The 13,036-nt window shown below is 38.9% G+C and overlaps 1 protein-coding gene across 1 annotated transcript in view; it reads left to right on the top strand.

Annotated features, from left to right (window-relative positions):
* VTI1A (vesicle transport through interaction with t-SNAREs 1A) overlaps positions 1-13,036 on the top strand; it is a 274,146-nt gene that overhangs the window by 260,913 nt on the left and 197 nt on the right. The window contains exon 8 of the mRNA XM_082308622.1: positions 12,102-13,036. This exon is cut by the window's right edge and continues 197 nt beyond it. Coding sequence (XP_082164748.1) covers positions 12,102-12,195 — 94 coding nt within the window. The 3' untranslated portion in view covers positions 12,196-13,036. The remainder of the gene's footprint in view (positions 1-12,101) is intronic.

Below are 13,036 nucleotides of genomic sequence, written 5' to 3'. Positions count from 1 at the left end.
TACCAAAATACACATCTGCTCCATAAGTGAATTGGTAGGAGCCCACTGTTTAATTCTTCCCAGACCACAGTACTGCTGGAGCCATATTTTCACATGTACAATGCATCAGCATATCTGGGTGCACCAAGGAAGGCTGTGCATCAGATGTCAAGTTGAGTATATCTTTTTTTAAAAACAAAACAAAACAAACCCCCCCTAGAAGAGCAGGTCTGGGTACAGAAATCTATTTCACAATTCTGTTTATGAGGCAGTCCACCGGCTGACCAGGGTAGCTGCACCTGTGACCAGCTTTTCTGCAGAGATCTCCCAAGAAAAATGCAAAAGTAACCAGCACGTGTTTGCCTTTCATTTATCTCTGTCATCCGGGAATAAGATACAGATAGTATCAGGAGCAATGAAAGGTACGTTCTGATATTATTTTCCAGTTTTTTTGTCTAGACAGAGAGGAGCAACCACTTGCATCTCTGTGGAACACATACAGCCCCCCTCCACACTCACATCCTAGGCTGAAGGCCAGAGGGGGGTAGTAGGCTGTCTATATTAAAAAAAAAAAAAGTTTAAAACCACCACCTACTCATCAGGTGACTGGAGACTGTGGTTGTAAAATGTGCTGCAGGCAGAAGTTCTGAAAAATCCCAGAAAGTGTTGAAAACATCTCTAAACAAGGTATTTTTCTCCTGCACCTTTCTTGCTAAAGGTCCCAATTGCTGCCAAGAAAACTAGTGAGAATGTTAGCTGCCAAATAAAAAATTTATGACAGTGTTTGGCAAAGGATTGTATCACTGCTTGTTTTATACATTTCCACAAGGCTCTTGAAGGGCTGTTGGACACATACTCACTGATCACTGTGCTTTATCTGTTCTTTAATATATTAAAAAAGCAAACTCCAATAAAGTATGATTTAAACAATACATATTTTTTCTTTTAATAGCCTCCTATAAGCGCTTGCTACGGTGAGAATATAATTTCTAAACAACATTCCATATATAAAAGTTGTTTTAAAAGGCCTGTACCTGACAATGTTACTTGTTATTTAAGTCACTTTCATAGTAAAAATACATGAATTTTTCAATTAAAAATGTATTGCTTTTGCAATTGTGCTTGTTATATGTTGGAGTCTGGGCCAATAAACCGCCTGTTAAAACATAAAGAGGTCCATTCAGTCAAAGTTGTGCCTGCCATTTATGTTTCAAAAACCGAGAAAATAATATATTGGAATTGCATTGCTCACCAATATCAATTAGGTTTTCAGCTGTATCGTTAAATTAATGTTGGGGGAGAAAATTGTTCTGGTGGATTTAGTGGAAAAAATATAGTTTTGAATACAGAGTTAGCACACTGACAATAATAATTAAGCTGGCCGGTGCTGAAGCAACACCCTTAAAAATATTTTCCTGTCTGAAGAAACAAAATTGTCTGTCTCTGTTTTTTCAAACCAGTTATCAGATTAGGCTTCCAGCTGATAATTAGTGCTGTTTAACATAGATCTCGTCATTCGGAAATCTCAAAGCCCAAATGGTTTACTTTTTCTCGTTATCATGTGCTGCTGGAGGTGGGAGGTTTGGAGCATGGACCTGCACCTCCCTGCACCACTTTGTAAGGAGGCACAGAGCCACCTCTTCTCTCTGGTGGCCAGGAGTGGTGGGACACAGTCCTGGCATGCTGTCCCCTTCGAAGGGGACAACCAGAGCAACATGACCCTGTGCTGTCCCAAAGCTGCTCCGGGGCCATGCAGCTCTGCACCATGCTTGTGTCTCCATGGCACAGCAAATAGTCAAGAGCAACCAACAGCACGACAGATGCTATACGCCTTGTATATGCTTGTGTATTTCATGGTATTTGATATAAAGTACTCAAGACAGACCAGCATTAAGAGGATTATTTCAGACAGCATTAGGAGTTAATTTACAGAAGATTAGCTCTAAATCAGGCAGATATCATAAGCAAATTAGCATTAGTTGTAAGAGATTCAGAATCGAAATGTGTGGTGGTTTTCAGTTTCTCCCTGTATGTACTTAGTGGACGAGTAGTATCTTTATTAGTTTCCCATACTAAGGTGTTACATCTCGAATAGTGAAGAACAAGTATACTTTTTTCCTACATGGACGCTATTTATTATGATGCTGTTTATTGGCAGTGAAACTGCTTAACTCCAAATACCCTTCCTCTGCTGAATATTTTCTATTTCATGCCATTTCTTCATTGAGTAGTGTTTTGTTTGGCCCTAGAAATGATGTCTCCATGGTGTGTTATAATATTTTCAAATAGGTAATATGCATCTTTACTTCAGAGTGACATACTTAATCCTTTTTTTTTTCTGTTAAAATGAGTCACATTTTAATGCCAACTTATAAAAATGAAGGAGTGTATAAAATGATACATACTAGGGTGAAGATTACAGCTACTTAGAAAGAGCTTCCTTAATATTTAAGCTTGTAAATTATAAATTTGTTTTATTTCCACAGGAGTGATGGTTAATTTCTATTAAAAAGCAGATTCTGTTCTTCAATCAGTTTTCCAGACATATTTTTCTGGCTGCAGACTGACAGTCATAAGCACCTATCCAATCCCTTCTCGGTATCGTGGTTTCAAAAACGCTTGCCCAATTAGCGGTGAAGATGATGAAATGGACTGGGCCACGATATTAAAGTTTAGGAGTTGTCCTTGGGATTCTGAAAGTTTTGAAGTCTACGAATGCAATTCCCATCTTTGGAGAAATTTGTATTCTGCTCTCCAAGAGATATTAAACTACTTAGTCTTCAGCATGCTCCTGTACATTTGGTTTTTTAACTGGGGAGGGAAGTCTGGGCAGTGTTTTATGATTTTTTCCTTTCTTGATGGACCAAATTCCTCTTGACAAGGTTGGCCTGAGGTCACGAATGTCTCCTTGTGCTCACTGAGAGGACTCTTCCCTCCTTCCACGAGATCACGAAAACTTACACCCACTCTAAGCCAGGCTGGGCTTGCAGGTCCCTCCGGTTGCAAGATCTGCAAGTGCTCTTGCACTTTGACTTTGTGCCCTGTAGTTTTACAGAATGCATGGAGGCTCGGTGTGGTTATTAAACCGAGGTGTCTGAGGTCATAACAAAGTAGAGGCATTTCTGCTCCCCTAATAGAAATACTGTAACATGCTGAAAAGAAAATACTCTAATAGTGGCAAGTATCTCCTGTCAACTAATTTGATAGTTCTCTATCAGGTAAACCATTTGTGAATACATCGATTCTTTTTATTTTTCACTGTTCTGTCTTCACTATTCCCAGGTTTTCTCTGAACCAGTTGGGCAAAAATTGATTTTTATTTGTTCCACTGGCCTTGTGGAAAATTAGCTTATGAACTGGTTTTTATAGGAAGACTCAAAGCACAGAACAGGTTGAAAAATAAGCCTATAGCAGTCAAAATTGTTGTCTGAAATGTCTTCAGACTGGAAGGCTGAATTTATTGCTCAAAACAAGTACTAGCAATGTGGAGGTGTGCAGTCCTGCTCATTATCACTGGAAAAGGGGGAACCAAAAAGCACAGTAAAAAATTAAATTTTAATAATGCTAGTGATATTTTCTAAATCCTTCTTGACAGAAAGATTCTCATTATTTTTATCTGTCTCAGAGTGGGCTCTTTTAATGCCATCTCACAAATGGCCTTAGCCATGATTGTTTTCCTTTCTTTTATAGCATTTGGAAAAAATGAATATATACCAAAAAAAATTCTATTCTATCATTCAAGAAGTGCCATGAAATGGTAACATTTTGGATAGCACATCTTCAGTAACAATTGCTGCAGATGCCTTCAGGTTTTTACAAAAGAGGTCAACATTGTTAAGACAATTGTAGAAAACTTGCCATACAAAAAGACGCCCAGTCAAATATGGTGTGATAAGGGGAAAATAATGCAAGCAAAGTATTTGTGTCCAGTCTCCAGCTTCATCACACCTAAAAGCTGTAGATTAGTCATTAATTAAAGTGAGTCAGGGCGAAAGATGTTACTTTCTTTCATCTGTTTAAGATATATATTTTAGTGGGTTTTAATGATTATGAAAGTTGATAAAGTGCAGACTTTAGACATTTTTGTTTTCTTTAAATTGTACAGAATATAAATTTAACTATATTTATCATAAAAGTGAATGTGCAATCATGTATCTTCTTGTCATTTTATAGCTTGCATACATTTCTTCTGCTGGAGAAATAATTGCTTTAGCTTTGAGTGCTGATGAGGGGGTTGGGGTTTGGGGCTTTTTTTTTCCTATTAACTGTTTGGGGACCAGGGCTTCATGCAACCAATGTGCTGAAGAATGCCATTGCGCTGACAGCTGGGCTATCCACCCTCCCTCAGAGCTCTTTCTAAAGCACTCGTAGTGTTTGCTAAGACCTATGGTTCTTAGTCATGCTCAGGTGACTAAATGTGTGATTTGTTCTTCTTGATACTTCAGTACCCTGAGAAAGGCTGGTTGGAGATTAATACAACCTTGACTCCTTCCACTTGCAGTTGCCACTGTGCACGTGATCTTCATTTAGACTTGCCAAAGAGATCTGGTGTTTCCTCTGCTTTGCATGAAATGAATTAATCCCCCTCCAGTTTTGGCTGATGAGATTCCGTGGCTCCGGAAGCCACCCGCTGTTCCTCCTAATGACAGTAATAATCTAATTGGTTCCCTCCGTGGAAGGAGTGGACATGAAGACAGGAGAAAACTGAAGTTGTATCACAACTGTGCAGAGAAATGTTCCCTGTCAGGATCTTTAATCAGCAGAAGGATACTTTTCATCCTTTAGAAATGCCTTCCCATGTGTTTTAAAAAGAAGCAATGAATAAAACCTGAGCTAGTAGAGGATGTGCAGTACCCTTCCCTTTTGCCTTTTTATCTTAGGACCCACGTCCATGAGGTCCTCTTTCAGGCTTTCCCTGTTCTCGTAGTTTGCATGCTGAAGTCTGCATACACTTGTCTTCCAATCATTCCTGTAGATATCTCTCCTTACATGTATTATATCTCTCCTTCCTAGGCCACTCAGTCCTCCCCTCACTCCCCCAGACTCCAATATCACCTGGGTAATATTTGCACCTCCTGCGACTGCCAGCTCCTTGAGACAGGACTCATGCAAGCTATGATAATCCTGATGGCTACCAAATAACACTATACTCCAATGCTGTTCATATGGTTTTGTTACGTTTGGAATGTATTGCAAGATTTCAGTCATGAATTAGATATCTCAATCAGCATTTTAACTATCAGATATCATAAAAACAATTTTAAATTTTAATGGTAAGATTGTCAGAAGATGACACAGCAAGGTAAAAAACATAGTTCCTTGAGCCAAGGAGCCCACTGTGTTTCAGGAAGCATTCATCCCAGAGAGGGATGTCTCTCCTATCTCTTACTCCTCCAGAAAAACTGTCAAAGAAGAAGTATATTTGATTCTGGGCAGAATTTCATGTGCAAATATGGGATCCATTAAAGGCAGATGATGAATCAAGGTATTAACTGGCTAATTATTGAGGAACATCTTCTGCTTTAGTGGTGAGTTTCATCTCTGCAATATTTCTGATTAATGGGAAATTACAGACACTTTATGATATGATAACACCTTTCCTATATGATTTTGCCTTCAGAGCTAGCAAGCTTTCTTCAAGCTTTTAGGGATGTTCATCCCTACTTAATCTGTAGGCACCTAACCTAGCCAGCTACCTTAACTGACTAGTTCTCCTGGGATGCATATATGGCCAGGAAAAAGGGAAGGCAGTTCAGAGCAGGACTCTAGCTTATGTACACAGGGAGCTGAGGGAGATTAGCTAGATATAATTTAGATGTTTAAAGTTGGATAGTGTGACTACCTCCCTGCACCTGTTATTACATGACTCATTCTTTCATTCAGGGCCCAGGTGGAAAAAACATTGATGTGGTTTGAGTGTAATATTATAACTAGAGATTGGTATCCATGTTATTACAAGTAGACAGCCCCAGTCCTTAAGACTGAACTTTAAAGCTAGAGGATGTAGCGCTGCACAACTCCTCAGCCCTATCAACATCATCTTAGGAACCTTGTATGTCCTGTCTCTTTTAAAAACTCTGCTAGTCAGCTAGAAAAATGCCATCATTTTTTATTCTCCATTCCTCCATTTTTGAGCCTTTAATTTCATTATCTGCTCAGTTTTCAGCAATTTGTAATGGATTTTCCCAAGGTCTTACACATAAGAAACTAGAGCCCCCGTCCCTAGGGGGAGAAGAGGCTCCTTTGGGAAGGAATTCGGAGAACACAAAATAGGCACCTGCTGGGAATGGCCTGTCTCCAGACGGGAGGTGGAGCCCAGGCAGCGTGGCCTTTTTGGCATGAAGTAAGCCATGGGGGGTCCCATCCCCTCTCCACCGCCACCCAAAGCCTTTTCACCTTTAAATATACGTCAGTTACAATGTAATCGGTTCTTCTGGCTTGAGAACACAAAGAACTTGGACTTACTTTCAGAGTTTGGGGCGGGGGAGAGGAAAAAGACTTGAGTATTTTCCAAATTCTTCACTTTTTCCAATGTCAGCTAGAAGAGGGCCAAGGAGTTGTATGCAACTTGTGCAGATATTTTTTCACTGGTATTTCTGCTTGCTAATTTCAGTTGTTAATGATGAAAAATGTCTCAAGTCAGATACTTCCAACCAGCTGTAATTTTGCTAGGCAGGCCTCTCTTTTATTTCAGTAGGTTGCCATGTCTCTATGTTTTGCCACAGCCTTTCTAGTTCTTTTCAGTTGCTTTTATTTAAGAAAAGCATTCTTAAACCTGAAGATGGGAAAGATGAATAGTTACTTGAACAGCTGCCAGATACCCTGAACTTAGAGATTTATCATTATGTATCTAAGGCTTTGCTTTACCAATCGTAACATTTTATTCCTCCGTGTGGGGTCTAGTGCTTCCATTTGAGAGTTCCTGATCTATTGTAACAAGGATGTCCTTATATATAGTAATAATTGTGTCTGTCCAGAAGGTATCTGAGTATAGCTATATTACTTTAAGTTCACATTTAGTATTGCCTGGTATGTATTTGCCTATGTGACTAGACCTACACTTTGTGTTTGTTTGAATCTGCTGATTTGCACGTGAATATTGGGCACTTAAAAATCACTTACCGCTGATTTGCATGCACCTATTTTCTTGCATCTTAGCAAAAACTGCCGATCACAAATAAAAGGGCACCCAAAAATGCAAAAGCCAAGTATTCAAAGTGACCATTTAAAATGTAGTCTTGCATACAGAGAACAAGCCTTTCTGTCCAGTCAACTGATAGGAATCACTTCTGGTTAAATCTTAAATACATGTATTACAGTGAAACACTGTTGGACAGTGCTCCGTCATCAATCAGTCTGTGTTCTTGAGAACACTATTTTTCGAGATGCTTTCGTTAAGAATAAAGCCCTGTGTTGTAATGAATGTGTGCTAACTGATCCCCCAAGCCATTTGTATTTTTTTTATTTGTATCAGTGTCAGAGTTGAGCTTCTGTAAGATATTTCTGCAGTATTGTATTTGTAGTCTTCATTATTTCAAGTTAAGGACACAAAACTCTTTATGTACCCAGAGTCTGCACTGGTTCGTTTATATCCTGTATTTCGTTAACATGTTACTGTGATTGCTAATTTTCATGACAATTGTTATTGTACCATCAGTGCTTAATGGCAAGGCATCATTATTCAATGCTGGTCAATCAGGCACTAAGACATGTGCAAGACATCAGGCTGAACCCATATAGATGTCGTGCACTCCCCTGCTAATGAATGCAGTTTTGTAAAAAGGTTTAAACACGGTTGGCATCCTTAATGTAAGGTTTGCAAAAGCTTATTCGGGAACTGCTTTGTGTTTATACGGAGCAGATCTAAACATGTCACAAACAGAGTTAGACCCATTGTGTGCATGTGTGTGTGAAGCTACGGAGAGGAGCAAATCATTTTGCCTTTTGAAATGTGGAAAGGAAGCACAATTTCTGCCATGGCGGGAGTGGGGGGAACTGATTTGCCAGGGACAGCAGTGTTTGGTAATGGACGTGGGACTTGTTCTCCAAAGCAGTGGTCGCCATCTGCATCAAAGAGGTGATCCCCGAAAGCGGACGGTGTCATTCATCAGCTCACAAAGTTGGCGCTGGCTGGAGGGACCCTCCAGCGCACCAACGGTCGGAGGTTAGGCACCGTGACCAGAAGCCAGGATAAAGGGTCAGGCATTTAGAAAGGAGGAGGAGCAGAAGGAAACTCAACAACAGTGGGATGCGCTTTCTGCGTTGTTAGGCCAGCATACTCTTCCAATGCGTCAGTTAACGTTACCCTCGCCTCTGCTTTAGTTACTGTTTCTATGTGGTTTTGCACCAAAATGCTTTGGGCTGCTGTCCATGATAAACTAGATGGAAATTGGTTTAAAAGCTCAGATTTTTCATCTCTTCTAACTGAAAGTAGAATGAGCCCTTGTGCTCTTAGAGTTTTGAGTATGAAAGGAACAGTAGACATTGGCTGTTAACAAGCTCCAACGCAAAGGGCTCCAGCAGAACTTGGTGTGAATTCAGTGCCTAAGCTGCATCGACTAAATGGTTAATTCATCTCATATCAACAGCACTGTGATTCATAATGTAAACTTGAGGAATCCTTGATGTTTCAGTCACACATTCCTCTTAATTTGGCCATGCATTCTTTTAAAGCTACAGTGTGCTAACTTAATAAAATGCAGCATGCAAATGCACAAGTTTTTGCCTTCAGGCATTTTAGCCATGGATGTTTCAATGGGTGTCTTCTTTCAAGTATATATTCTTTCTTAAATTATTTACCCTGTAAACATGCTTTGCATTTTCAAAGAAGAATCTGGGCTTCCTCATTCACCAGATTTCGTTGAATTTAAGGTGTAATAGAGATAAAAGACCATCATCTGCTTCTTGTGAGCATGTTAGCCTTTGGGATTTTTTTGTAGCGAATGTTAGGCCCCATTTTCTTCTTCTTTGGTATTATTGCTCCCTCCCCCACTTAAACTCCTTGATGCTTTGCCTAGAGCAATACCCACTGGCAGTGTCTGGCTGTGACAGTACTATAGGCTTCCTTACAGATGGGTCCTGCCAATGCCAACCATTGTTCTGCCACTGTGAGCTGGCTTGACTGTCTTGGATCACTCAAAACCCCCTTTCCTCTTCAGTTTTTCTTTACTCTGAAAGGTCGCCCTTGCCTGTTGACTTTGAGATCTGAAATGTGCTGACACCCACAACTTGTGGTCTCTGTCTGAGCAGCAGCTCCCAGACTCGGACTTCAACATGCCCGGCTTGCTAAGCCCTCCTCAAGACTGTCCTGCTGCTGCCAAATGGCTCTATCTTTCTCCTTCTAGCCCCCTCCTTCTGGCAGTTTGCAGTTACTTTAATTTTACTTGCTCACTTGAAAGTAAAACAGTAAAACTTGATGTTATTCTTTTTTTAAAGATATAAAATTAATCTTTAACTGTGGGCTTGAATATTAAAAGTATATAATGCTTCAGTGTAGGAGTCTGTTGATAACATCCATCCTATTTCATGATTAATTTGTTCCTTTTAATATGATATTCTTTTGCTGCACTGTGCAGACTAATTCAGATTCCTAGAAATTGAACTTTGATATGTATTTCCTAGATTCGCACCGTAAGTGAACCTTCAATTAGCAGATACAGGTGGCAGCATGCCTTGCTCAGTGTTCTCTTGACAAGGATTTTAGAGACATGGACACTGATTAAATAGTCTTGCAGTTGGGTGTGTACTGCCAGAGTATTAAAAATAAAGCATTTGGAGGATTTGGTGCTTTTTTTATTTTTCTTTAATTTTAAGTCTCAGACGATGAAATGCTTTTTCAGAGGGCCAGAGATAGGAGGAGTTGATTTAAACACTCAGTATGTTATGTATGCCTTTGCCTAACTATGTGTTAGATTAAGCGAGTTTCACTCACAGTTAATCCTTTGTAAATTAGCATTATGGATGCCTTGGGGCCCACATCCCACAAATAAAATGGTTGTCAAGCCAGCTGCACTGTGTATTACTTAAGGCTGAATGTTTTAAGAGTTTTCATGCTTTTAATCTTTTTCACTGCTGAGTTTCAATTTTGCTGAGTGTCTTTTCAGGAGTGATGAGGGTGAGTGAGTAAATATATATTCTGGTTTTCATGCATTTGCCTGGGCAAATCGTTTGTTATCAGGTGTTTGGCAGAGAATGTCACACCCCGCCACAAAAGAGAAGCTTGTAAGTTCAGGTGTTAAATTGAAGTGCAAACCAACAAGGACCAAAAGCCCTTAATTAGCTTTATTTTGTTAGCCTGCTACACTTTTTTTGGGGGGGGGGGGGGGGAGAAAAACATCCCTCCCTCTCTCCCTCCTCCTCATCCTTTTGGCAGAGTAAATATTGCCTGTTAAGTTTGAATTAGCTGTCATCGCGAAAGAATTAATGCTGTGGTTGAGCCTTTCTAGTGAGGAAGGGAAAAATAAACGAGACAGATCTTAGTTCAGCTTTAAGTGATAAATGAGGACAAAGCAGCCCATTCATCTCCTGCTAGGAAAGTGGACACAAACACTAAAGCAGTTTTGCGGAAGACGTGTCAGCAAATGTGATCATTTTGTAACCTGTCAGGAGGATAGAGAGCTAGTCCTTTTAGAGTGTCACAGGGGAGGGTGTCTGTCTGATGTGACAGTTTTCATCCATCCATTTACTGCTTTTTCTTTAGGTGGGGGGTAAGCAAGGAGAGAGCTGGAGTTGGTTAAAACTGCATTTTTCTTTACACTTTCCAATATAATTTATATGTATATCCACCCGCATCCAAATGAAAAACATTTTCCAAGGAAAACTCCCCTCTGCTCTCTAGAGTTTCTTCGCTCTTTCACTGCGTGAAATATGCTCATTTTAACACATTACATTCCCTGTCTTCAAGTTGGAGCCTTGTATTTGGTTTGATGTTTCACAAAACACAGTTTTACCTCTTCTTACCATTGTTTGGTTGGTGTAGGCTCTGTTTTGTTTTCTTTTCTTTTCTTTTGCAGAAGCATGAGAAAAAATAGAATAAGAATAAATATAACTTCGGGTTCTTCTGTCGGTCTTGTTTGGGGTTTTTTTGCTATACCTCTCCAATTCTGATGATATGCTTCACCTACAAATATGTTTTGCAAAAGTTCCTGTTTCATGAAGAGCCTATGAAAATATTCTTCCTCCTCTGTAAGAACGGAATAACAAATGCTGAATTCTTACAGTCCAGAATCCTCCCATAAAATGCCTCAAATTCTACTGTTTGTTGATTTATTTATTTTAATTGACCTAGTAATTTCAGGCAAAATCTGAAGCAATGTGGTGTCTGATTTTGGATGCAGAGATTTCTCCCAACAAATGACTGAACAATATTAGAATTTTTTAGTTCTGGCACCTTTTTATTATTACTGATTTCCATTTTTTTTTAAACTACATAGAAAACGTAACATTTGCCTATTACCATAAGTAAAGGTATGCTACAGAGACAGGAGATGCTTTTACAACATAAGCTTCACAGTTTGACACTTGCTTCTTTATATCATCCTTTTCTTCAAAACTATCTTTTATACATTTCCCTTGGTATTTTAGTACAAGTAAGTATCTCATTGACATGTGTTTCCTTGAAATCTTGTATCTTAATAGTAAAATCCCTTGAAAATTAATAAATTGTTTCTGTTCAGATTAAAAAAAGCTGTGAAGATTTCAGAATGGCTTAAAAAATATAATGATATTTACTATTACAGACTACCCTGCTTGGATTGCATCAACTGAGGACTAATGATTTCATTTGTTCTTAGAAGGTTACTAAATTGTAACATGATGTATTTCAGTTATTCTCATGTGTATGTAAGTGTCTGCATAATTAAGAAAAGTCTAATTCTTTCCTGAATGCAGAAGTTGGATTTAATAGCTACATAAAGAAATGTTTGGAAGCACTGGAAATTGAAAGAAGTAAAAACCAATCAAGATACACAGAATGGTATAGGAAATCCTAAATTTGTGGGCATGTGTCTTTTCTCCAAGATATTTATCTGTGTGTTTCTTTTTATGATATTTATCTATATCGCTATTTTGCTTTATTTTGTTTTATTCACTGGGGTTTTTTTGTCTCTTCTGCTTTTTTTCAGGATCATCCAAAACCGGATTTTGATCGTTGTTCTGGCAGTCATCATCATCTTCACCACCATGATGGCTATTTATTTTTCTGTCAGGGGACGCTGATATCTTTGTTCTTCACTAAACAGCAACAAACTGCTTGTTCTGAGTAATTAAGACAAAGTGGTCACATGAATCATTCTCTTGCACTGACAGAGTCTCCCTCTCTTTTCCACTATTTAACTCAGGTGCAAGTGGTATAAAATATTTTGTATTATTGGTGGCATAGTTGATGGCATGTGGGGTTGATCATTTTTTCTTAAATTTTTTGTCTTTATCTGAGTGTTTTCAGAATCTTAATATTTGTTGGGGTGAGGGCTTGTTCTAGTATAAAAAGACTTAATGTGTGTCGAATTCTACCCCGGACAATTAGCCTGTAAGTTGCCAGAGTTTCGCGAGGGAAGAGGGGTCTTGGCACTTTTCTCGTGCTATGCGGGGTGTATGAATATCAAGCAGTATCTGACCTTCTGTGATATAGAATATAAGTAAAGCAGAAACCAAATGATGTAGAAAGTGAACCTGTCTCCTGTGACTAACTCCTGAACATGAATTAGCGTAATAGACGTAACCTGGTTAAGAACAGTAGTTAGTTTTAAAAAGAGAACAACCTTAGGGTGATGTTTAATATCTGATGTGAATCCAACACTCTATTTAACATTTTTTTTTTAAAATTAGGCTTTCTTTTCTGCTTATTCAAAACACTTTCATCAAGATCATGATAATGTATCACTTGCCCAAAATGTAGTTGTGACCACAGCCTATCTGTTGGATCTGTTTTAAATCTTCCAATGTTGATATATGTACTGATAAGTATAAACACTAGGCCCTTACTGAAGATGTATAATGACACTTATCTATTCATTGCTGATTGAAAAGAGACCCTAAGTAACAGTTCAGTGACAAATAC

Source organism: Platalea leucorodia, assembly GCF_965183815.1.
Source record: "Platalea leucorodia genome assembly, chromosome: 4".
NCBI lineage: Eukaryota > Metazoa > Chordata > Aves > Pelecaniformes > Threskiornithidae > Platalea > Platalea leucorodia.
The sequence above is the reverse complement of the archived record's forward strand: the minus strand, read 5'-3'. Positions and strand labels throughout refer to the sequence as shown.